At 43.0% G+C, this 25,278-nt stretch overlaps 2 protein-coding genes across 7 annotated transcripts in view; one reads left to right on the top strand and one right to left on the bottom strand.

Moving 5' to 3' along the window:
* The first annotated feature begins 669 nt into the window (after positions 1 to 669).
* yars1 (tyrosyl-tRNA synthetase 1) lies at positions 670 to 5,532 on the top strand. 3 transcript variants are annotated; one of them, XM_037092462.1, is made up of 14 exons: positions 670 to 809; positions 1,473 to 1,542; positions 1,632 to 1,778; positions 1,868 to 2,043; positions 2,156 to 2,285; positions 2,663 to 2,743; positions 3,076 to 3,168; positions 3,257 to 3,392; positions 3,490 to 3,575; positions 3,698 to 3,833; positions 3,929 to 4,041; positions 4,158 to 4,351; positions 4,451 to 4,592; positions 4,727 to 5,532. In XM_037092462.1, exons 2-14 carry the CDS (start codon positions 1,486 to 1,488, stop codon positions 4,835 to 4,837), a joined length of 1,602 nt encoding a protein of 533 aa, XP_036948357.1. In that variant the 5' UTR covers positions 670 to 809; positions 1,473 to 1,485; the 3' UTR covers positions 4,838 to 5,532. The 3 variants fall into 3 exon arrangements, with proteins under 3 accessions (XP_036948357.1, XP_036948358.1, XP_036948359.1); XM_037092463.1 differs by having other exon boundaries at positions 678 to 809; positions 1,476 to 1,542; XM_037092464.1 differs by lacking the exon at positions 670 to 809 and adding an exon at positions 878 to 926.
* Positions 5,100 to 25,278, bottom strand: part of kiaa1522 (KIAA1522 ortholog) — a 50,483-nt gene continuing 30,304 nt past the window's right edge. For 3 of the 4 annotated variants that reach the window (XM_037092454.1, XM_037092456.1, XM_037092457.1), the window contains 8 exons: positions 13,281 to 13,439; positions 13,019 to 13,062; positions 12,736 to 12,874; positions 12,034 to 12,141; positions 11,781 to 11,941; positions 11,486 to 11,683; positions 7,902 to 11,397; positions 5,100 to 6,889 (listed from right to left, as the gene is read on the bottom strand). In XM_037092454.1, the coding sequence (XP_036948349.1) occupies positions 6,849 to 6,889; positions 7,902 to 11,397; positions 11,486 to 11,683; positions 11,781 to 11,941; positions 12,034 to 12,141; positions 12,736 to 12,874; positions 13,019 to 13,062; positions 13,281 to 13,439 (4,346 nt within the window). In that variant the 3' untranslated portion in view covers positions 5,100 to 6,848. The remainder of the gene's footprint in view (positions 6,890 to 7,901; positions 11,398 to 11,485; positions 11,684 to 11,780; positions 11,942 to 12,033; positions 12,142 to 12,735; positions 12,875 to 13,018; positions 13,063 to 13,280; positions 13,440 to 25,278) is intronic. The other variant, XM_037092455.1, reaches the window with a different exon arrangement.

Below are 25,278 nucleotides of genomic sequence, written 5' to 3'. Positions count from 1 at the left end.
AGGACAAAATTATGCTGAAATGTTTGTTCAACCAAAAAGTCCTTCAGTTTGCATTCCAATTAGGGTCATTTGGAAACACTTCATACTTCATAGCCATCATTAATATATGGGACATTAATAGTGATAGTTTATTGTATTATTAATCAACAGTTTATTGCAAAGTTCCAGCTGATGTTTATAAAACACAACTGTTTAATAAACTGTTTATAAACATGTAAATAGAGATTATACTGAAATAACTGTTAACCAACATTTAATTAACTATCCATGTACCATTCATTAGTGATGGTTTATTATAAGATGAAGTTTATCAAGTGTTATGGGTAATTGTAACTGGTAATAATAACAACGGTAATATTTGTGTAATTTCATGCAGGTTATCTGTAAACTGTGGTGTTTTCTGAAATGGTAACACCATGAAAGTCTCATACATGTGCAAACCTACTTGTTTTGTGGAGAGGTGCAGAATACATATTTATACATGCTGTATACATTGAGATTAATCAAATTACAATTCAAACACAGCATGTTAAATCCCAGGGATAGCCTACTGATTGGTGTCTGTGTATCTTGGTGAATAATTCAGTGAGAAGACGATAAGTATAGGCCTACTGTCTGTCTGTTGTGTGCACGCGTTAAAATCAGAGAAGCTTTTGTTTGGGCCGCTGCACTCTGCGCTCGATTGCTTTCCCCTCCTGTGTCTTGTGAGTCGATAGCAGAGTCGATGCTATCGCTGATGCAACACACTGACAGGTCTACCCAGCCGGCTTTTCTCACCCGCGTCTCATTACAAGAAGACAGGTTTTGAGGTGAGTCAACAGCTCTTAAATTATGGCTTCATCGTGGACCGGTACTACTGTCAGATAAACTAATGGTACAGTACCAAACTGGTCCGCAGCTTTAACCCGAAACACCACCGGAGCGAGGTAACGTAGCTGCACATGGTTTTGTTGCTAGCTAGCTAAACAGCCTTAGATGGCGTTTTGATTCATTATCAGCGTGACATTAGAGGTGAGCTGGCCAGTAAGGTAGCAGGCATGTTATCTGAGACTTGGCTGAACAGCCTGTTTCTAACATAAGGCGGAAACGGAGTAATTAATTGTAAACATAGAGTTAACCAGTAGCTCCCTGTTTCTTGCTGTCAGTGGCTAATTTCCTCAGGTACAATATGTTAAGCTAAAACGTATTAAGAACATTCATGGTCTTCTGGTAATACCGGCCTATTAGAAACACGTCAAATTTTAGTTCATACTGTCAAAAAATGTCAGATTGGGATAGTTCAACGCTGCTCATCGCCCTTTTTTTTTTTTTTGGGCCAGCAGCCAAGTCTGCTCAGAGACATGTTCCGATTTTATCTTCTTGTTTTGGGCAATATTAAACTGAAAGTGATCTGACAGATAGTCATGCTGCAGAAAGACAAAATGAAACGAAGCTGCTGTCAGTGTTCATAACAATCGTGTCGTCCTCGTCAGAAGGCCCTGCGCCATGGCAGATCAGCTGAGTCCAGATGAGAAGTTGAACCTCATCACCAGGAACCTCCAGGTGGGACACACAAATAAAAGCATACAGTCACGGCGACTGAAGTCCCCCAGCAGCTGGTCTCATGTATCTCTCGACTGTGTGTACTGCAGGAGGTCCTTGGAGAGGAGAAGGTGAAGCAGGTTCTTCAGGAGAGAGAGCTGAAGGTGTACTGGGGCACAGCGACCACCGGCAAACCCCACGTCGCCTACTTCGTCCCCATGTCCAAGATCGCAGACTTCCTCAAGGCCGGGTGTGAGGTGCGTACATCCAGTTGAGCTTCAGGAAGGAATTTAAATTTGAATATGTAGCTTACGTTTATGTTGTTGTTTCTTCTGCTTTTCCCCAGGTCACCATTCTGTTTGCAGACTTGCACGCCTACCTAGACAACATGAAGGCCCCCTGGGAGCTGCTGGAGCTGAGGGTGAAGTACTATGAGCAGGTCATCAAGGCCATGTTGGAGAGCATCGGTGTGCCTCTGGATAAACTCAAGTTTGTCAAAGGAACTGACTACCAGCTGAGCAGGTCAGTGTCGCCGATGATACTCAGACTGTATTAACTTTCTCTGAAACAGACTTTTGTTGCTGCAGCCAATACTTAAGCTAAACTATCAAGTCTTTATTGTCTTGTTTGTCAGAGAGTACACTCTGGATGTGTACCGTCTGTCCTCCATGGTGACGGAGCACGATGCTAAGAAGGCTGGAGCTGAGGTCGTCAAACAGGTGGAGCACCCACTGCTGAGTGGTCTGCTCTACCCAGGACTACAGGTGATAAAAAAACGTCTTTTAAAAAAAACTGTCAGACTCATCACACTGATACTAATATAGGAGTGGTATAATATTACTCTGGGTTTTTTGATTTTATGCCACTTAATATTATATCATGTGATAATTGTAGTTATGATTTATTTTGCGCTTTCACATAATTAAGTGTTGATATGTCATTACTTGTGATGTGTAACCAGATAGTGTTGGACAGGACAGAGAAAGTGAAAAGGTGACTGAATCAGAGCCAAAATATTGGATAAGATTTATTACACCGATAATCAGAAAAATGCTCAGTACTGGCCCTGATAATTAGTCTATCCCTAGTAAATATTGTATTGGCTGATAAGATTGATTAAAGTCTTGATCCTTGTCCTCAGGCTCTGGATGAAGAGTACCTCAAGGTGGACGCCCAGTTTGGAGGAGTTGATCAGAGGAAGATTTTCACTCTGGCAGAGAAGGTACCATCTCCCTCCATAACCTGTTACTGTCTCTCTCCCCCACATTATTTACCTTTTACTTCTTTTATTTCATTTTGAAATATAATATATCCATTAAGCTTTTGTAGACACTGATGATTGGTTTGGGAATTGTTGTAAATGTGTTGAAAGCACATGGCTCATTCTTGTGCACTTCTTATTGATTTACTTGTGTAGACATGTAAATTAAATTATGAAGATCATTTATAGTAATTAGCTATTAATGTTACGGCATGGTGATCGCATGAAACTGCTGTCAGAATAAGATCAGTGTTAACTATAAAATGTAACTGAAGCCGTTCGTTTGTCTCCAGTACCTGCCCTCTCTCGGCTACGCCAAACGCGCCCATCTGATGAACCCGATGGTACCAGGACTGACAGGAGCCAAGATGAGCTCCTCAGAGGAAGTGCGTCACAGTAAAAAAAAACAAAACAAAATGAGCCTTTTCCTCTAGTAGTTATGGTCATTTATAACATGTTCTCTTTTGGCTGCAGGAGTCAAAGATTGATCTCCTGGACACCAAAGAAGACGTGAAGAAGAAGCTGAAGAAAGCTTTCTGCGAGCCAGGCAACATCCAGAACAACGGAGTCCTCTCCTTTGTCAAATACGTCCTCTTCCCTCTACGCGGAGGTACAAAACTTCTCTTTGAATGTTGTCTTTGCCTCAGACCTCCACACTTGTATAAAGAATATAAAATGTGTTGATAATTGGGATCATTGTGTTTCAGAGTTCTGCGTCAAAAGAGACCCAAAGTGGGGTGGAGACAAAATCTACACTGCGTTTGAAGAGGTGGAGAAGGAGTTTGCTGAAGAGGTAACGTGTAGGAATGTGTTTATATGAAAAATACAATTTCTCCTTTAAATAAATTCTTGCTAAAATGCTTGATTTTCCCTCCATGCTCTGCTCTAAACATCACTGATCTCTGACCCTGTTAGACCATCCATCCAGGAGACCTGAAGGCCTCAGTGGAAGTTGCACTAAACCAGCTGCTGGAGCCAATCAGAAAGAAGTTTGAGTCTCCTGAGCTCCGCAAACTTACAAACTCTGCCTACCCCAGCGCCTCAAAGACGAGTGAGTTTTTTACTCAGGTTCGGCATAAAAAGAGGTGTCAACAACCTTATGTGACTTGTCATCATTTGTGTGTTTTTCTTTTTGTGCGTGATCAGAAGCAGCAGGAAAGGGTGCCAAAGCAGGAGGAGGTGGAGCAGGAGGAGACAATGATGAGCTGTCTCCTTCCAGACTGGACATCAGGGTGGGCAAGATCGTCAGTGTGGAGAAGGTAGGATGTCAAGATCATCAATGGAATGCCTCCTCTGATGATGTGTGTTGAGATGATCCACCTGTATCACAGCCATCTCCCTCTTAGTTCACGTTTCTTTGTTGTCAACCTTACAGCATCCAGATGCCGACTCGCTGTACCTGGAGAAGATTGATGTGGGAGAGGCGGAGCCGAGGACGGTGGTCAGCGGGCTCGTGGCCTATATTTCACAGGAGGACTTACAGGACAGGATGGTGTTGGTGCTGTGCAATCTGAAACCCCAGAAGATGCGAGGGATCGAGTCTCAAGCCATGCTGCTGTGTGCCTCGATGTGAGTGTCATTTGTGTTTTGCACGCACGGCGCATCCCTCAGCCTCATTTCTCTTTCAAAAAAGTTGAATATCCGTTTTTTTGGTTGATTGATTTCCAGTGAAGGGGAGCCGAGAAGGGTGGAGCCTCTGGACCCTCCAGAGGGGTCATCGCCAGGAGAACAGGTCTTTGTGGAGGGATATGAGAACGGCAAACCCGATGACAAACTCAACCCAAAGAAGAAGGTGTGGGAGAAACTACAGGTATGTGTCAGTCAGGCTTGTATGCTCTTTTCCTCTAAAACCCACCATTTTGTATTTAAGTTGCATAATTGCATATTGGAATAAAAGCAGTCAACCTTTTATACATTTAGATTATATATATTTTCTTTCTCCAGGTGGACCTGAAGATCTCAGATGAGTGTGTAGCTCAGTGGAAAGACAACCAGCTGATGACCAAACTAGGACAGATCACATGTAAGACACTCAAAGGAGGCAACATCAGTTAGACACAGATCACACTGACCACCGACGCTGCTCCTGCCGGCCACATTACATCAACTGCACTCTCATCAGAAAAATCACCCTGGCAACCAACAGTCAGACTTCATCTGGTTGTGATGATGATGGGACAATTACGCCACGAGGTGCTTTGGACTGGCTGCAAATTCTGTGACCTTGCTTTGACTATTGGAAAAAAAGAACCTTGTACAACAACAATTCTGTAACTAATGATTCAGCCTATAATTCATTACTGTCTTGTTTTTTTAATTTTACCTGGGATTATTTGGTGTTATTAGCACACTTGATTATACATATATGACACTGTTTCTGTCAAAGAGACACATTACTACTCAGAAAATGTAATTTGGAATGTTGCAGAGCTGGTTGTTCCTGGATGTAGCTGATAAGGATTCTCAGGTGTTTGCAAAGGGACTTAATGTTTCAGTCGGCTCCACATTGTGTCAGTGGCCTTCATTGTAAATGTCAGGGCAGTGACCAATCTGTCAAGCTCTAATTAATTAGAATGGTTTTATTAGTTTCAGACATCAGATGTGTGTAAAAATCAGTATGTGATGAACTGTAAGACATGGAACGGTTGCATCTGGGCAAGTGTTGTACAGAAATAATTATCTGGAGTTTAACTGTCATAATCAAATATTGCATCATCTCTTAATATGGAATAAACGCTGGCTGAATTGTGGTCTGCACAAATGAAGTATATTTGTATTAAGGTAGCAATATTATATGTGTACAGATCTTAGAAGACAGAAAAGAGGAGACCACATATTTAATACACATACATTTTATTTATAGAAGTAATAACTGTACATAATTCTTTATAATCATCAAGATGTCAATTTCTGACCCATTACAAAAGGTCAGTATTATTTACTCACCAATGATTTTGCTAGGGAAAAGCATTCTGTGCAAATAGTGAAGAGCTGGATTTTTCCACCACAAAGGCTTCGGGCCGAAGTTTTAGATGCAGAGCATTTAATAAAAACTGTGACCTCACACTAAGCCTACTCCAGTGTATCAATCATCCAGGGCCAATCGTCACATCCATAGCCCTAAAAGTGGTTTTCAGATGAAATATATTCTTAAATATTTCAGATTTCGGAAGGAAAGGTGACTGACAGTGCTACTAGTGGAAACAACCACACATAAATAAATAGGATACTTGTGTTACCTTTATCTGAATGTGTAGGGCTGACCTCGATTAAACCCAGGAGGAAGATTGTGCAGATTATATCGAAGCATCTAACCAACGTTACAGCAGTTACTGTAATCAGATGCGTCTCTGTGTTAAATCTTACTGGTTTATCAACTGTAGCTTTACAAAAGTGCCCTTTGTCCTAACTTACAAAATATCTTATTCTCACTCTTATGCAGCATCCCTTTTTCTCAAATGCTATTCCTGATATATTTAAACACAGTGAAACTGGGCCTGACAATTTGCTTTACCAGATTTCAAGCAAAGAAAGTGATAAAATACTGATTTGACCTGTATTGGATGTAATTATCAGCCTTTTCTGACAACTGCTTGAATCCCCATGGAACGTTTGTATAATATTACAACAGGGAAAAAAAGACTTAACAGACAGTAAACCTCTGTACATAAATGCTAAGTCAAGACAAACCCTTTTCTCTGAGCTGCAGTTACCACTACCTACTTCTACCTCTGGGAGGCGCTCTCACACAAGCCAAATATTTACAGTTCAGCTAATGTACACCATTTCATCCTGAGGGGCCTTAATAGACTATAGCTTAGAAAAATACTTCAGAATAAAGCTATCATAAGAAACTGGGAGTGACACTTTTTTTTGCATAAATATGTAGGAAGGCCATTACAGGCTAAGGCTTTTGAAGAGAAGACTGAGCACACACAACACTCTGATAGTCGAGTTAAACGTCTCTCAGTAACATCAGTCCTTGCTTTGAGTTGTCCTTTTACTTGCTTGGAGTCTTTGCGTGCTCATCTGGCACGATCCTCAGTTAATAGCCGCAACTCTCTTTTCAAAACAGTGTTTCAATTGTGTCCGCTGTCACTCTCGTGGCTGAAAGGGGGACATGAGAGGAGGTTAGACATCAACATAATACAGTTACAGCCAAACACGTAATGAGTATTCTGTCCTAATCTGATTTAGTCACTGAGACATGATCATGAGCTTCAGGTTATGGCTGACTGACGCACATTTGACTGAAAAAGCTGCGGGCAGGCCTGCCGCATTTCTATTGTGTTTGTGTGGAAAGGGGGCTTGCGTGTGCAGTTTTGTCTTGTTAGAATGGGGAGTGAAAAACAGGTTCTTTAAGCAACATGAAACTGCCAAGTTGTTCAAGATCATGGTAATGCTAGAATTTGCATTTTGCTTTTCCATGACAAGTGAGTGGCAAGTCAGCTTATTGATTCATGCAGGCACTGAATCAGCCTTAAGGGGTTTACGAACTCAGCAGCAATACAGAGATACACTGACGAAGGCAGTCCTTCATGACTTAAAGGTGTAATTGGTAAAATATGGCCAGAATTCAAAGGTAGCTCTGTAACTGTAGTGGGCAACAGAGTTACTGACAACTGCTACTATGTGGTATGGAAGTTACAGCCGCTCAGATCTCAATAACAGTGAGGACACGGCAGGCAGGGAAATGAAAGTCACGAAGTGGCAGAAGAGTACAAGCCAGTGTTGAGCTTGATCATAAACATCTCATTGGCCTAGTAGAGCATTTATTTTGTTCAAACCAGAGGTGTGTAGAAAAACCAAGACTTGGTTAGGCAAAAGTATTTCCTTTCTTGACATTGTCTCCATTTATTTTGTTCATTTATTAAACTAAAAGCTATAAGAGCTTGTAAAACATTCCAAACTCTGCTTGCAAACATCTCTCTGATGAAAAGATGTCTTCTTGATTAACAGAATGTCAACAATGCTGTTTCTTAATATGCTGTTGACAGTAGTTTATTTTTTTTATAATGTTTTGAATGAAGATTCTTGTTATATCTTACAAATTGCACAATTGCAGTTAACAAAGATGATGACAAAAAAATATGGTTACAAATAATGTTGCTGCTCTTACTTGTTGTCTCAGGATGTGATATTCCACTCATATATTGAACTCCTCCTATTGCTTCGTTTCCTTCAACACTGAAGTCCATTTTTGCTGCACAAGCAGGAAGATTGTGTGAAGGACTGATGCTCCCATGGGCTGGTTTCTTAGCTACTGGTGGAGGAACTTTGTCAGACTTCATCCCACCATTAGAGAAAGTGATGGCCTTTGATTGGTCAGACACCTGCATGAGCTCGGCTGCCAAGCTTTGCTTCAGACTTGCCTGAGCTTCAGGGGAGGAGGAGGCTGCAGTCTCTATGACAACCTTTTTCATGCTCCTGGAGAAGATGAAGCTGGCGGTGGAGGCCGGGGACTTGTGCATGTCACATCCTTCAGGTGATCTCATGGCCAGAGCCCCCTGTTCACTGACACAGCTGAAAGTGGATGATCTCACACCCAGTCGTGGTGGAAGACCATCTCTTGATGACATGGCTGCAGTTTTCATGCGTATGGCTTCCTGTAAGCGCATTGAAGGGGTGTTGAGTGTCACAGAGGATGTTTTTACTGCATGTGGAGGAGATTTTAGCGACAGAGACTTGCGGACGGGCTTCTGAGGAGTGCTGTGAGGCCCTGGGATTGAGACTGGGTAATTCTCCTGAACTGGAGCTCCCTCATTTGTTGACTTGTCCTCTGATGGAGCCGTCACCTGGTCTTCAGTCATGTTGACTGATCTGAGGCGAACCATCTGAAGCAGGGAGGGGGTGACTAGAGGTATGTTAGCATCTTCTTTGGGAATGGGTGCACTTTTGTGGCGGGAAAGTAGCTCTTTGCTCCTGGCATCTCGATTTGCTACACTGGGCTGCCTTCGGAAATTAACCCCATGGTTTAAAGTCTCTGCTGGTAAAGGTGGTGCCACTGGGACAGGTATTGGAGGTTGGGTACTGATGGGAGGCTCAGTGGGAGGCTGATCTTCAGTCTTCAGAGAGTCTCGCCTCAGGAAGCTACTGGGAGGAACGATAGCAGAAACTGTTACTGGGCTCTCTGCTCTTGTAATAAGTGGCAAAGAAAGGGCTTCCACTGGTGGAGGTGGGACACTCTCAGGAACTGATGAAACATTTTGCACTGGTCTGTCAGACATCTCATTGACTGTGTTAGCTTTAGAAACTTGCAGAACAACCTCTGGTTCAGCGTCAGTTACTGTTTCAGGAACAGCAGAGGGCAAATCTGGAATTTGTTCATGTACAGACATCACAGCTTGACTTGAATCCTCAACTGTCTCTCCGACTTTCTCTGTGGGACTTTGTGAGACAGCCTGCTCTGTGCTACAACTGTCCATCACATCTGGCATACTTTCAGTCACAAAGGGTGGAGGAGGTGGAGGGAAGTCAACCTCATCTCCTCCATCAAAGACAGAGTCCCCTTCCATGGGAGGCGGAGGAGGTGGCCAGCAGGAATCTACAACTTGGATCTCCTCCTGTACCCTCTCTAATTCATCTGGTGGTGTAGACACTGATGACGGAGGTGTCTTTCTGGACAGAGGAGGTGTAGGATGGTATGCTGGGGGAGGGGTAGCTGGTGGTGAGGCCTTACCTATCTTGGGGACCTCTACAGAAAGCATCTGCATGGATGTGACCTTAGACTTGTCCATGTCCTTCTCGCTCTTATCAGCTAAATCTATATCCCCATTCTGTCTGTGGCTCTCAACAGGTAACTGAAGTTCTGTTGAGGGACTGTTACTCATTTTCCTTTGCTGTCCTTCCACTGAGTGCTCTGCTGACACCAGTTCCTCTCTGTGCAGTACTGTTGTGGGTTTCTTCATGACAGGAGGGGGGTCTTTCTTTTGAGTCATCGCTTGAATCTCAGGGTCCTTCACAACAAGGCTAGTGCTCTGCTCTTGTCTCTGAGCGTCTGCTTCAGTCCTCTCTTGTTCAGTACCAGAGCACTCCCTATTCTCCAGCACCTTGTCAACACCTTTGGGACCTGTTGCTAACAATCTCTCAGACTCTGCTTTGCTTTCTGTCAATTCTAAGACAGATTTATCCATGGCTGATTGTTTTTCCACCAGATGTTGCATCTCCTCGCTGGCCTCGGTCTGTGTTCCTGCTTGTTTAACTGTGCTCTCTTGTATCTGTGCTGGTTTCTGGTTTACTTTGCTGATATTTGGACAGGGCCCAAACAGTAGCTCAAAGGAGCGTTTGTTGTGAACCCAGGCCTCTGGAGGAGGAGGACATGGCGCTTTGACTTTGGGAGGAGGTGGTATATTCATCCGTTCTCTGACTTCAACGCTCATAGTTGAAGAATTGTTATCTGGAGTGAGTTCTTTTGCAGCAACAGTAGGTGGAAGTCCCTGCTGAGGCAGACTAGGGTTACATGGGGAAACATCTTGATTCACAGGTTCAGATGTGCCGGATGATAGAGAGGTAAGAGAGGACGAAGGAGAGGCTGCTGAGGATGAAGCTCGAGACACAGATCTCTCTGGTTTGATTGGTTTCTTCTTCTCTTTTTCAGGGGAGGTTGGAGAGATCCCTTTAGGGGAAAGTGTTGGCGTGCCACTCTGACTGGAGTAGCCACTGGAAGGGGACATGGTCCGCTCAAATTTACCCCCTTCCGAGGGAGTTTTCTGTGGAGAGGAGCTGCTGTATTCTGCTGCTCCTACTACCTCACTGGAAGAGGCCTGTGTGTGGCTCAGAGGATTGGAGGAAGTATTTGGGGAGCTGGACCCAGTGGAGCGTGGGACTGTGATGGGGCTCTTACTGGTACCTGCATTAATCGATTCTATCTCCTCCTTTGCTACAATATTTTCGGTGGCATTTGACGCATCTCCAGACACAGAGTCACTGAGCTCTTTGCTCTCCACCAGAACTTTGGTGTTGCTCCTAAACTTATTATTATGCAGAGAGTTTGTTCTCCGCGGAGGTGCCGGCGGTTGCTTGGTCTTCATAACCGACAGACTACGAGTGAAATTCTGTTTGGTCTTTGCGTCCTCCCCGGCAGCCACTGTCTCTGAAACACCAGACTCAGATGCTTGACCTGTAACAACAGTGTCATTTTTGGTGCTGGTGTTGCTTATCATGCTAACTGAACTACGGAGACTGACAACATCTTGGTCACCACTTGACTGCTCCGTCTGGCTTTCCTGCCCATTTAGACACACCTTCTGTGATTTACGACTTTGTGTACTACCCTTGGAGGATACAGGGGAGGAGTTTGAAATAATCGTCTTTGAAGACTCGCTCCAGTTCGAACCCGAAGTAGATGTGGGTATCGCTGTGGAGTCGTGGGAATTGTCCGTCTGGGAACCATCACCATCTGATCTTCTGGACAACAAAGGGCTGACAGATGAGTCCCCAGATGCCAGGCTGCTTTTGCTTACAGTACGAACACTACCACCATGATTTACACTGCTGCCACGTGTCCGGCTGCTGCTACGGTCAATCTCTATGACTTCGATTGAGGCTGGCAAGACCGCATTAGGGATGATTGTAGACAAGTAGGTAGCCTGAGGAGATATGGACATCACTGGGCCCTAAAAAACAGACATGAAATGTACAGCTAAATGTCACAGCTGGTCAAGAGACAAGAAGATTCAAATGAAAATATGGTGGAATTTTTACCTGGGGTTCCTGCAGGAAGTTAAACAATGTTGAAGGTGAGAAGGAAGAGGAAGTGGTCATGCCAGGTACGGCAACAGACCTAGGTCTCAGGGCTGGGGGGCAGAGATATGAGCCTAAGCCCTGTTGGTTTAAAGGCTGCTCGTCTTGGTACACTGCCTGGAGGTGCTTCCTCAACAGCTGTTCATCTCTGGATGCCTGCTTAGTAGTGGAGAGAGGATCACTATTAAGCGATAAATTACACCAAACCATGGATAACAATTCTGGATGAAAGAATTATTTCCGGTGAAGCTTTTACCTCGAGCTCCGAGAGGTGCACTCTTGCTCCCTCGTTATTTGCTACTGTAGTCCCTCCATCAAACGTTGGAATGATAACAACACCTGGTTGGCTGTTTTTGATCTGTCCATCGTGATTAGGGGTAGAACCAAGCTGCTGGAAGGTTGAGATTCTGTGCAAAGCTGGGAAGAGGGCACATCCCTGTCAATAACAGGTTTACTGGCAAGGATACAGAATGTTTATGCATTTAGCAAGAATGATAGTGTGGACATACCAAGTTCTTTCTGGACCTGGTTGGGGATACCCATGATAGTGGTCCTCCTGTTCCTCTTCCTGCTCTTATCTAATCTTTTCACTGGATTCAGAGGTTTGAATGTAGAACCTGAGGGATACAGGAAAAACTCTGGTTTGGTCTTGTTGCAGTAATTTAATTTGAGGAGGGTTATTTTTGCAATGAGAAACTGTGTGCAGGAGAAGAAATTGGTGAAATAACGGGAGCAGTATACTATAATGCACTGAAACTGGCTTTTAAAAGGATGTTTGAAATATGGATCAGAATACCAATCACACTTTCTTTGTGCATACACACTCATACACACAGAAGTGCATACTTTGCCCTCCAGCTGTGATATGCAGAGGCAGCGACGTGCTGTCTTCAGATGCTTAGAACTTTTGAGAAACTCAAAAAGAAAAAAGCCTCAGCTGCCTGCGTCTATGTGTGTGTGTCAAGTATCTTTCCCTTTGAATTTAAACCATAACTGCAGAGGCACCAAGCAGCCTGGAATGAGACATGCATGCTAAATAAGAACTGCCAATGATTCATCATAAGGCTCAGGAAGAAAACTTTAAGTGCTCTCAGAGACTATTATTAGCTCCTATTTCCCTAAGATGAACAAGATATGGATCCTTCCTTTTCAAGTCTGCTCTAAACACACACATGCTCACACACACAAACACAAACAGGACAGTTGTTTACCTTGGTGGGTGAGCACAGGCCTATTCGACACAGCAGAGGTTACTGTGGTATCAGTACTCCCGGTGGTTGATCTCGCCTCCGGAGAGCCACCTCCGTCCTTGGAGCTGATATCCTGCTCCGGACGCAGAGTGTCTGTGGACTGCAGGGCACACACACAGACACACACACACACACACACACACACACACACACACACACACACACACATACAAAGTGTTTAGTTAGGTGGCATTCGTTGTGTGGGGGAAGTGAAGGAAAACGATATGGTGTTATCCATACTTACAGCAATGCTCTCATTGTCTTGAAAGTTCACTCCATTCTGGTGTTCTGTTCGAACCAAATAAACAAGGATCAGAATCTAGATATACCGGGACTCCATCCATAATCATGTACACAGTATCCTTATCACTGATCACATAGAAAAAATAATGTACATTTTAAAGTGCCAGTAACTCCCAGCATCTGCGTTATTGTGGGTATGCTTTATATATCACAAGTATATGCCAGTGAGTGTCTGCAGTATGAAGGTATATGTTTATAGTGACCTTCCTGCTGTAGTATCTTGAGCCCCTCCTGGGCCTCAGTGTGCAGGTCCTCCAGGTACTGTGGCCTGCTGCCCTCGATAAAAACATTCTCCTGGTAGTGCTGAGAGGTCCTGTAGTGGACGGTCAACCTCTTCTGGTCTTCATTCCCCTTTGGGCCAGCTGTGGAAAAACAAAGAGGAATGAGATCTGTTATAAAAAATTTTGCTATTGTGTCCGACAGTTTCAAGGAGGAATATTCCACTGTAAATAGCCTGGAATGGACACCAGACTAATACTGATTTAGCAGCAGCTTATTACACTTCTTTTCTAATTACCTTGTATCTACCATGTTCTCCAAGTCATTTAAACTCTATATCCCACTGACGTTTTTCCCCAGGTACCTCCCTGTCCTTCCTAGGATACAAACATCAACACACATACAAACAACAGGTGTCCGTTTGCCAAAACATTTATCAGCTTTACAGTGAATCCTCTGCATCTCCACCTGGCATGAGTGTGTGTGTTTATCTGTGCACGTTTGACGCAGCACACTCTTCAAATCTCCTCAGCCAAGGAGTTTGGTGGGCAGACATCCAGCCTGACCAGACTCAACGTTAAACTACTGCCCGGCTAATCTCCTGAAGTCTCTTTCCTCCTTGCTGGTCCATGGAGGATTAGATAATCTGGATTGCTCGCATGTAGAGATGGCACTGGACCCCCTACTGAGGGACCTCCTGCGTGGGAACTTGGCCAGGCTCTCCCTTCAGGATGGCTTTACTCAATGTCAACAGACAGCCAAAAGGAGTGACTGAACAGAAAATTAAGATTTGAAAACAAACTCATTAATTAGTACTGGTACTAGCTGGACAGCAGTCCATATGGCCAGTGGTCAGTCAGCTGTTGCTCTGTCACGCTTAACTACAGCATTTGCAAAATTGTCGTGCAAAGTAATGATATATTTATTGTTTCCATAACTGAATAAACAAGCTATTCTCAGAGGACAATAAGCTCCCCAGAACAATGTTTGAAGCTAGGAAGGTGGCAGGGTCCGCCACATATAAACAAAGTAAAACAGTTTGAAATGATGTTGTCCTTTAAACTGAGGTGAAATAAAGGAGTTTGTTTATTTAATTTGTGACAAATCAATGAAGATCTTTCTCTTCTGATTAAAATTCTGTTCCCAAAGCTACGTAGTGCCCCTTTAATGGTGTCCTGCCATGTTTTTGACCACTAGCTGCACTATGGAATAACGCTTTTAGAATTGGTTCCTGTATTGTTTCTTATGCAAATGAATAATACTATACATGTTCCTACCTTTGGTTTTGTGGTATTCCACACACTGGTTGTTGGTGGCAGTAGCAAAGCAAATCTAACTAAATATAGTTACAACTTTTGTTTGTTGACCTCAGTGCACCTTTAAGGCCAGGCCAGAAAAATGGAACAGTTCAAGTTTGTTTAAGAATATTATTTTGTTTTGTTCTGTTTATTATTAGTGTGTGCACTGTTTTTTTTTTGCCCTTGAGCTTTGCGCAATATGTAAGTAATCTAAGTTGTATGTTAGCTGTTATTAGCCTATCAAAGGTCAACACGAGGTGTCCACTTTCCCCCCTTTGTCACTTTCAACAGTGTGGCTCTCAGTCTCACCTGGTTAGGTAACACAGTATGTGGATGTACATACTGTACATGTTTGTGTGTGTAAGGTAACACACACTCCTCCTACATTCACACAGGTGAGGCAGCCCAGACACAATGCCCTCCCCTGTGTGTAACTGTGGGAAATCTCAAGTCATTGTGAACCTTGTGAGTCTGATGCAATCCAAGGAGCACAGACAAATTTCATTAGGAAACAGCCACATCAAAATTCAAGGTGTTGTGCTTTAACTAACAGCTGTGATTAAGTTAGAGAGCAGCCTCTCGATGAGATTCCACCAGACCCCTGCTGGAGGATTAGGGCTTTAGGTCAATTTAGACGATCGCCATAAAAGTCAGTTAAGCTCATTATCTCATTAGAGGGGACCCCTAAAACTGCTTTGAGACAATTGAGACAGTGACCAGTGCAAAAAAAAAAATGAAATTCTCATCACATTTTTGCACTAAAGCAAAAGAAAATGTGTGACCCAAACTTTCAGGGTATATTGAGCGTTGGAAAAAGGTCAGTTTACCAGCAGAAGCCTCAATCAAAGCTACATTAAAGAGTATTACACTGTCGTATGAACCAGCGTTCACTTCTGTCAGCAGCCTAAAGTCTGACAAATTCCTCCAAGTGACTCAGCACTCACCCTTCTTCTTGAAGACAGACAGCAGAGAGTGGATGCTCTTCCTCAAGTAGACCACCATGCCTACACCAGCGCCATTACAAAATCAAAATAACGAGGTAAAGCAAAGCGAGAGTCCAACAAGTCCTCTTTCTCACAGTGGTGAGAGAAATCAGCCCACAAAGAAGATCCAGAAGAACTCTCAGCATATAGAAAATGATGAGAGCGTGACAGCAGCTGAGTGAAGAAGCTCTCTCCTCCACCCGCAGAGTGTCTCAGTGACTTGGGAAGGACACAATAAGATCTGCTTCCAGCCAGGCAGCCTGTCCCAGCTGCCTTATCCCTGAGTCTGATACCCTCCTCCCTTCCCCCTCTGCTCTCTCTCTCTCTCTCCCTCTGTTTTGCTCTGCAGCTCACACTGGCTCTCTCCATCGCTATTCCCTCACTATTGTCAAATGAAGAACCCCCCCACCGGCAAAACGGCTGTCAAAGTTTGGCTTTCAGAAGGCATCCACCCCCACTTCACTCAGTGTAGACCGACACGTGTGACTGTGTGTATGCACACACACACCACGCATGTGAATGCCCAGTTAAAGCACCCAGTGAATTTCCCTCCTTAGTTGGAGTATAGGCTACATCACGACACAAAATACATATCTATATATTTTTAAATCCCCTAAAAGACTTCACGAAACCTTGAAACTGATATTACAATGACTAAGTTCAGAAAATTACCAAAATCTAAGTAGATACAGTCTCATATCACGGTATGATAACATGTTGCTATATTAACCAGTGCTAACAGGACATCAGTGCTGTCAATATAAACATTTTACTTCTTACCTTGGTGTAAAATACTACCTTGTTGGTTAAATCACTCAGACAACATGAAAATTAAGAAATATTGCAATGCCTAATACAACTTAACTGAAATGACTCTTGATTTCAAATGGGTAACTTCATTTATGAACCCTTGTCACTTAAAGCATTGTGAACATACCTTTAATGTGTTATATTGTGCATTTAGTGCTGTACTATTAGTTATAAATATTATGATCATAACTAATCACATCGATGTATGTAATACATTAAAAACATTAATAAAATGTATGCAAGTGCCCATTTTTTTCTTTTATTTATGATTGTTTTTACAGCATTTTGGCCACTGACTCACATCTGCAGATAACGCAGCGATTTTATTTCTTTACTTATAAGTAAGAATCAGCCACCTGTCAAATTCATACTGACGACAAATACAGAGCAGCATATTACCAGATTAACCTCTAACTACTGCTAACTGTAGCTGGCATTAGCTCATTAGCTCAGTTAGCCTTGCAGCTAGTGGCTCAGACTGGGAGCTTGGGGACCAGAGGAGTGTCAGTGATCACATCACTTGCTCAGGGGCTTTGGACCAGGACTTCAGTAGACACATAACCCCTCTGAAGCACCCAAAAGCCACTCATACTAACTTATAATCACAGTGATAACAGTGGTTCTGTGTTATAAATACCTTATACATTACTATGTAAATGCTTCATAATGTATGATTACTGTTACAGTGCATTGTGAATTATAAATTATTATAAATTATATATTATAAATAAACTATTATAAATAAACTATTATAAATTATAAGTATGTTTCATGCATTTTAAACACTGGTGCCATAATAAGTTATGATTATTGCCTCCAAAGCATTGTGATTATTCATAAGTACTTATGCCTAAGATAAGCAAGACTTATCGCCAATTCCAATTGCAGCTGTAATAAAAGCTAAAACAACATCATAATCATTGATATATTCAATGGTTAGCTATATTCGTCTTTGTCCTTCCCCTAATGAAAGCCTTCAGCACCGCGCATCTGTCTGATGCTCTGTCTCATTATCAAAGGGCTACAGGGGCTGCATCAGGGTAGTGACAGTAGAGGTTGTGTCCTCACAGTGAAAAGCCAAACAACCACCGTTTCAGTGTACCGTTATGTCTCTGCTGAATAACACCATCCCTCTCTCCAGTGCCCTCTTTCCTCCCTCTGTTTCTGCCAATCTCTCCTCCTTCACATCTTTCTCTGCCTTTCTCCTCCTGTCTTCCCCTTTGCCTTATAGCCACAGAGGTCCTCTTTGAGTTATAAATAGCTGACACAGCCTCGGTTCATCGTCGCAGCTCCAGTGGGGCTGTGCGAGTTCCTATGCGCCTACTAATGTTTCCTGACAAACTGCAGAGGGTATGAAATACAACACGGCTGTGGGGAAAAAAAAAATAACTAAAAAGGCTGATTCTGTGCCAAGCAAGCAACTGGTGCCGTGGTCCAGGATTAGAGAGGCAGCACGTTGGTCCACTTGCCCTCTGAATGGGCGTCTATTCCCAATAAAGTGGCACAACGGGGGGCTACAGCTGGCTCATACACCCGGACCAGCTGGAGGGTAGTAACACAATTACCTTTATCCATACACCCACCATCCCTCCTCACACTGCACCAACACAGAACTCCAGGCAATGGAAAAATGGATGGCGACACTAAGCCTCCCCTCCAGTGAAAAAAAAATCTCCTCCCCAGTGTCGAGGGTCAGCCCGGCCCGGCCCGGGGTGCTGGCGGTGGCTCAGCCTCGGGTCGAGTGCAGGCTGGAATGAGCTGAGGCCTTCAGGAGAGCAGCTTTAGATACGGGAGTCATGCCAGAGGATTAACTCTGCCAGTGGCTTAACCTGCCCAACTCTTCACCTTACACTCTCTCGCTCCTGACGTTTGTTTTCCCTCTATCAGCACCTCCCATCTCACCTGTCTAAATGTTGTTGTTTTTTTTTTTTTTTAACTTTACACCAATTTTGATGAATTCCCCCAATTAATTCATGCTAATTCATACGTATTAACTAGTATGCGACATGTGGGATCTTATATGCATATGAAAACCACTCCCTTCCCTCAAAAGATAAATCCTTTTCCACACCCAGTCCCCTCAAAGCAGACCTGTACTAAGTGCCAATTTTTGGAGGTCTCTGGCCCAGCCTGCGTACCCCCCTGTTGTTAACCAAGACCCCTCATATCAATATTCATTAGAGGGCCTAAAGAGACACCATCTGGTCTTGGGGGAGAGGGCAGAGGGGAGCGAGGGGCTTGAAATGCCTTTGATTCGGCACACAACACACCATTCCACTGCGTAAGCAAAATGACACACTGCATTACAATAGAGGAAAGAAACATGTGCTAAATTCATGCTAAGATGGATTTGTCAAACTTACTCAGTTTTGATTCTAGAAGACAAATAATCTACAAATATCAAACTCCAGACTGCTAAATACTTTCTTTCAACAATTTCAGATCGAGCCACTGCTCCTTTCTGAGGGCTATCCGGGAGTTGTTTTACAGCATTTAATGTGTAACGCTAAAGATAACATCATAAATCAACTGAGCCGGACTGTTGGACTTGTTAGCAGGACCAACAGCCTGTTGGAGGACAATCACAGTTCAGACAGCCAACAAAACAGGGCTGTTAAAATGTCAAAGGCCAAAAAAAACACACACGCCTCATTAATGAGAGCCACATTCAGAATAGTGCTAATGGTTTGACATGCTATTCTGTTTTTTTTTCCAGGCTGTGCTGTGTTAGACAATTTCACAACAGTAGGAATTCTTATTATTATTCAAGCATGAACCCGAAAATAAATAGGGGCTATAAAAGATTCGAATCAGAAAGACCATGTATAAAGATTTTAAGTTATTTGTTTATTTTTTTTACTTTAAGCTGCTATAAGGAACTTAGATATCAGTTGACTCTGGCGGCCCCCTGTGGACAAAAGATGATGATGGAGAAACAAAATAAACTGTTTTAGTGCCGCACCACCAGACTACAGAGCAGCTTCTTCCTCAGACCCCTTAATTCATCCTCAGGCATTAATTATAACTATAATGTTTGTACAGAAATAGCCAAGATATCTTAATTAGCGAATGGTCTCATTTGCTTATGTAGGTCATATAGTGGCATCTGCATTAAACTTAGACTGTTTCATAACCAGTTCAAAGTTCCTTGTAATATTTTTACTTTCAGCAACTTATACAATCATAGTTTCAATTTTGCCATTCTCTTTTCTGTAATCTATGTTTTTTCTTCAGGTGTATCTATATGTTTTATAGATGGTTTGACAGAATAGAATTCAAGCTTGAAATGTTTATTAATGGTTAGATTTTAAGAGTTTATCTTTAAACCGTAATCAGAGTTTAACAATCATCACCAACTTATAACTTTTTTGGGGTAGGGCAGACAGCAGAGCATTACAATCGTATAGGAACTAGATATAAAAGCATAAATAAGTGTCTGTTCTAACACCCACCACATTTATTCATCACCAGGACGATATCTGAGATGAACTGTTGGCTTATAAATAAAAGCACAATAGACTCAATTACGAAATAACCAGGCGCAAAGCAGGCACAGACCTCATCTCTTTGAGGAGGGTCCTCATGGATAAGCTGCTCTACATCAACACTGTCATTGCTTGTACACATGCATATAACTTGTTGCTCCACTAGAGAGTGCTGCATCAACTCCAGCAGCCAGTATGAGACTGCAAAAACAGCAGGTCATCTGATGAGGACATTCACTGTAGATACACAGGGGCCGGTTTGTTCTGACGCCGGGCGAAAAAAGCAACAAAATGTAAAATATGACTCCCGGCGGAGTGACCAAGCCCCGGCTCTGACACTAACACACATAAACAGTTGTTAGAAAACGTAATCCTGAGACCGCATGGTGAGTATTAGCTCATCTCATGTCCTCGGCTCAACCTCTCATTTGCTGCACTGGATGAAAACAAAGACGCAGAGAGAGAGAGAGAATAAAAAGTGAAAAGCTGTTCTGCCTTTGTCGTAACTTCACCATCAGTATCAGGTGAGCAGACGGGCCACTGGGCCATGAGGAGAAACAGGGTTTCCACTTCATGCCCGGCTGGGCTTGAAAACAGCTACCTTGTGTGTGTGTGTGTGTGTGTGTGTGTGTGTGTGTGTGTATAAATGGGTGTGCGGTTCAGCGAGTGCATGCTGGGTTCATTTGAAAAAAATTGAGGGGACACGGGGATGCATGGATGGAGCTAAGAGGGCAAAAATGAGAATGAGAAACACTGGAAAACATTTAAATATGGATGATTGTGCTTGTGCAAGTGGGAGCGGTGTTTTCCACCAGGTCTCAGGCACACCGGCAGAGCCCGGACAGCTGTGGAATACACAAGGACAACAGACAGAGGGGCCGGGACGTTATCATCCTCACCACGAGGTTTCTGGGAGATATATGGGAATAAACTTACACTTAAACTGAGTGTAAAAGCCCTTATTCTATACATTCCAGCTGCCCTACCCTGTCTGTCGCACTCAGCCCTGATATTCATTTCTTTAAAAACATGTTACAAATATAAACTTTCATTTTAAGAAGGATCAGAATTTTCCTGCTGTTTTGAGCAATGTCACTCAGACATTCAGTGTAAATGCATTTGTTGGGACCTGTTTTCATACAGGATTAATACACGTTCAGTGCCAACTTACAACACTACAACGGTGCACGTGGCATTGATGAAAATGTACCGCCGGTGCCTATGTTAACTGGAAACAAAGGAGCCAGTCACCCTGTGCAACAGTGTGGCTAATGGGAGTGTTTCAATTGTTTCTGGTCAAAATGAATAGAGGACTGAAACTGCCAAAATCATAAATAAATAAATGACTGAAAAAATAGATAAAATAAAATGCACCAAAAAGACCCCATGACACTCTGAATGATAGCCCACTCATTTGCACAATGAAGCAGGGATACATTTGAAGAAATGTCAAAAGAAAAAAAAACAAAAAACAGAAACTAATAAGTTTATAGAAATAAATGGAGATGGAATAAATGATCTACTTATCTTTAATGAGTTAACCCCAGTTTCTCTTTCCATCCCTGTAGAGGTAATGAAACTGCCAGAGTGCAGGAAGTGAGGGTTAAAATGTGACCAGCAATAAACCTCCAGTCGTCCCAATACACACACACAGACACACACACACACACACACACACACACACACAGGTGTCATTATTCAGCTCGTTGGTGCTCCCCTGATTTGTATTCTATGGCTGTGGTGGACTTGAGTTATGAGCGTGCCTACACCGAGTGCTGTTGTATTAACCGGGGGGAGAGCGAGGCAGGCGAACCTACATCCTACACATCCAGCTGAATATTTCATGTATCCTGTTGTGATCATATCAGGCACCGCACTGTCTGCTCGGGTGGCCTGCACAGACGGAAATATAAACGGTGTCATTAGGCTCATTTTTTACTGTATCCATCTTATGTGAGCTACTAGAGGAAGCGTAAAGAAAAATGTTGAACTTGTATCGCAGGACCGCGGAGATGACGGGCCGGAGCGCTGGAGACAGGTGGGCAGGGTAGGTAAGGAAGGGCCGGAGAAAGTGGAGGAGGAGAGAAGGGCGCAGGGCATGAGGAGGACATAAATCACAGTACAGTAACTGTCACTACCCATGAACCATCTGCATTTTTGATTTCCTCTGGGTGGCTTACAGAGCGAGTGAGATAAAGGGGGAGAAACAAAAAGAGTGGCTGAATAGAAATGGGGAGGAGGAGAAACATGGCAAAGTGAAAAAAAAGAGGTCACTGCGGAGCAAAACTGTGCCACAGAAGTGCTTGTTTATAGTGCAAATATTATGTTTCTTTAAAGATTAAACAGGCAGTATACAATTTTAAAAAATAAAACAAAATGTATTTTATATTTCATAGATGTTTTATATTTCCAATATAAATACGGTAATAATATAAACGCAGAGATATGTATTTTTTCCATTATTAAATAAACAAGGAAGAGGAAAAGAAGGTCCCCGGAACACTGTTTGAAGCCTAAAAGGTGGCAGGGTCCGCCAGTATAAACAAAGTAAAATGTGTGAAATATAATATAAGTATGAATGTTAACAAACAGACATCACACAGCATGTTCAAATGCAAATGTTGAGACGTTGTGAGATTGAGATGTCACTCAGCACAGCATGGTGCCTGGGTGGTTCGTATTGTACTGCGTGTCTTCCTAACCTCTTGCGTCTCCCCTCCTCAGCAGAGATGAACCTCCATGTGCTCCACTTCTTAATCATGACCTGCAGCAGGTGGAGCACCAGAGCTGAGGTGACTGATTGCACCCCAGGACACAAACACGGAGCTAAACTAAGCTGCTGCAGCATCCACCCTGTTCAAAAATAGTAACTATCACTCTTTCTGTAATTACCCCTCTCAGGCTCGCTCCCTCCTGTTCTGTCTCCCTCTCTGATAAGGGGATTGTGGGTATTTTTTCCTCAAGGGGGATGAGCTGTTTCTTGCACCATGTCGTTACAATTTAAAAGCTTTTTGTGAGTCAAGCTGAAAGCTCTGTAAACACAGATACAGATACGGATGCCTCACAGCGAAGACGCAGTTGACCCGCTGTTCACTACGTTCGTCTACAGTCTTCAGACAAGATTATAAATCTATTTGTTGCCAATTGGCAAGAGAGTGAGTATAGTCCTCTGGGTGACCCTGGGAAATTAGAGGCTCTGATGAGACACAAAGACCCCCAGAGAGAACCACCCAGAGAGAAGACAGGGTACAAGTGTAGAGAATACTGCAAAACAACTCCTGACTTGTGTAGTTTTTTCAACGTCACATTACCTTTTGCATGGAGATGTATTTACTTATTTCAAAATGTTTGGTCAAGGTGGATTTTGTAAAGTTTAATTAAAGTTAGATAAAGTTCATAAGGAACACAAATAACAGCTGGAAATAGAGGTGCTGCAGGTTATTCCAGTCCACGTCTGCCTGACGGTGAATGGTCTCATTTAGTATGATGGATGAGTTAATGAGAGACTCATCCCCCAGCAGGACGGGACAAGACAGGACAGGCACCGCGGCCTCGAGTCTGACTCCTGGGCCGGGTCTAAACTCTGGACAGGCCGGTTTGAACTGAAGTGAAGTTCAGAAACAGAAGGGTCTCAGCAAAATAATACACATTTTATCGCACTGTCTTTTGTTTCTAGTTTCGTTGATAGTTAAAAGTCAGTAGTTGGAGAGCTGAATCGCACGTGTGGCCTTTAAGGCAAAACCAAGACATGATTGGTTAAAGAAAACTACAAGTACCATATTTCATTTCCTCATGATGTGAGCTCATCCTTGTCACTGATTCCCATTATTAAAAGCACTCACTCACTCTCACTTTACAAGTCAGTCAGTGGTTTCATGGATGTGCTTATCCACCCTGTTATCAGACAATCTTTCTTCTTGGACTGACACGAGACTGACGGATGACAAACCTCAAGATAACATTTCACTCCACTGTCACAGACTGAAACCCATGAGCCCTGGATCACCACCATAAAACTTCCACTGTAATAAAGACGACTACTTAACAGGAATAATCTGTTTCACACTTGACAGCTGTTCAAGCTCCCAGCGTCCTTTTCTCAATCGCTGTAGTGACACAAAATCCAAATGTCACCGTCTGGGTTGGTCTCATTAGCGAACCAGAATGTATATCTGTATGTGACTTTCCTTTTAACCAAAATGTCATTTCCATAATTCGTGTTCTCATTCTCCTCTGGAAGTTAGAGATGGTAAGGATTTCCAGACACGCACTGGTTGAAACAATCCTCCCTTGTTCTTTTCTGTACATGGACTCTCTGTCTATTATAATGGAGTAAACTCATGTGATTCAGCCACAGATTGCTGAAACATCGAGTAATGGATTTAGAAGCTGTTTAACAATGGAAAATATAAAACGATGCCTTCAAGAAGTGCTTCCTCTGCTGCCAAGGAAACATCAGTGCTTTTGATCAATATGAGGGTCGAGTTTACACAATAAATCCATCTGCTGACGTCAAAAGTGCTGAGCTGTGAGGTTCAAGCGAGACAACTTTAAGTTCATTTGACCGTGTGTCATCCGAATCACACTGAACACATTAGGCCTGAACAGACGCACCCTGTTTCCAACGCGCCACACATGTAACATAAACGCACAGGCAGTGAAAGCACTACTTTGTTCATCTGCAATATAAGTGCTGCAATGTGTGTATGTGCGTGAGAGATAAGCAGAGAATGATTGGTTAGATGGATGGTTGTGTGTGTTGACTTGTGCAAGAGTCTCCTGCCCTCAGAAAACAACACGTCACCCTGCCAATTGTGAGCCCCCCAAAAAACACACTCCTCCTCGTCACTCTTCCTCAGTGAAATCCCATTATGCGCGGCCAATGAACTAAGCCTCCCTTTGGTAAACAAGTTGAAAACCATTTTGACTGAATCGTTTTGAAAACGCCTGGAAATCCGCGTGAAAAGACGACCAGTGTTGAAAGTGCTGGAGTACGAAAAGAGGCCGAGGCGGGTGCTGGCTCGACACCATCTGCTTGGCACAGACTCTGGTCACCCCACTGTAACCTCTCCGCCCACGAGCCCAAGATGACATAACTTAATTACTACTGTTGTCATCAAATTATTACAATTATTCACATGTTTAGATGTCTTCATATATGTATATAAATGCATTCTTACACTTATTGCAGAAAAAGCTGCTGTGTACCAGATGTAGTTACCAGATCCTTCAAAACAAACAACATTTAAATGAACGCTACTCAATTTCATACATAACACACACACACCCTATAAACTTGGAGGAAAATGTTGAGATTTTGAAAGACATACAGCTCCAGTAAAAATACGGATGTAAAAGAACTACGTATGTGTGCAAGTTACATCCACAGTGAGGTGGAGAAAACAG

Source organism: Acanthopagrus latus, chromosome 3 (assembly GCF_904848185.1).
Source record: "Acanthopagrus latus isolate v.2019 chromosome 3, fAcaLat1.1, whole genome shotgun sequence".
Lineage (NCBI taxonomy): Eukaryota > Metazoa > Chordata > Actinopteri > Spariformes > Sparidae > Acanthopagrus > Acanthopagrus latus.
Note: the sequence above shows the minus strand (reverse complement) of the source record. Positions and strands in the feature narration are given on the sequence as shown.

Excerpts from the sequence above, each read along its gene's own strand:
- yars1 (XM_037092462.1), top strand. The coding sequence starts at position 1,486 with ATGGCAGATCAGCTGAGTCCAGATGAGAAGTTGAACCTCATCACCAGG. Across the intron at positions 3,169-3,256 it reads AGATGAGCTCCTCAGAGGAA|GAGTCAAAGATTGATCTCCT; the intron begins GTGCGTCACAGT and ends TTTTGGCTGCAG. Across the intron at positions 4,352-4,450 it reads ATGCTGCTGTGTGCCTCGAT|TGAAGGGGAGCCGAGAAGGG; the intron begins GTGAGTGTCATT and ends ATTGATTTCCAG.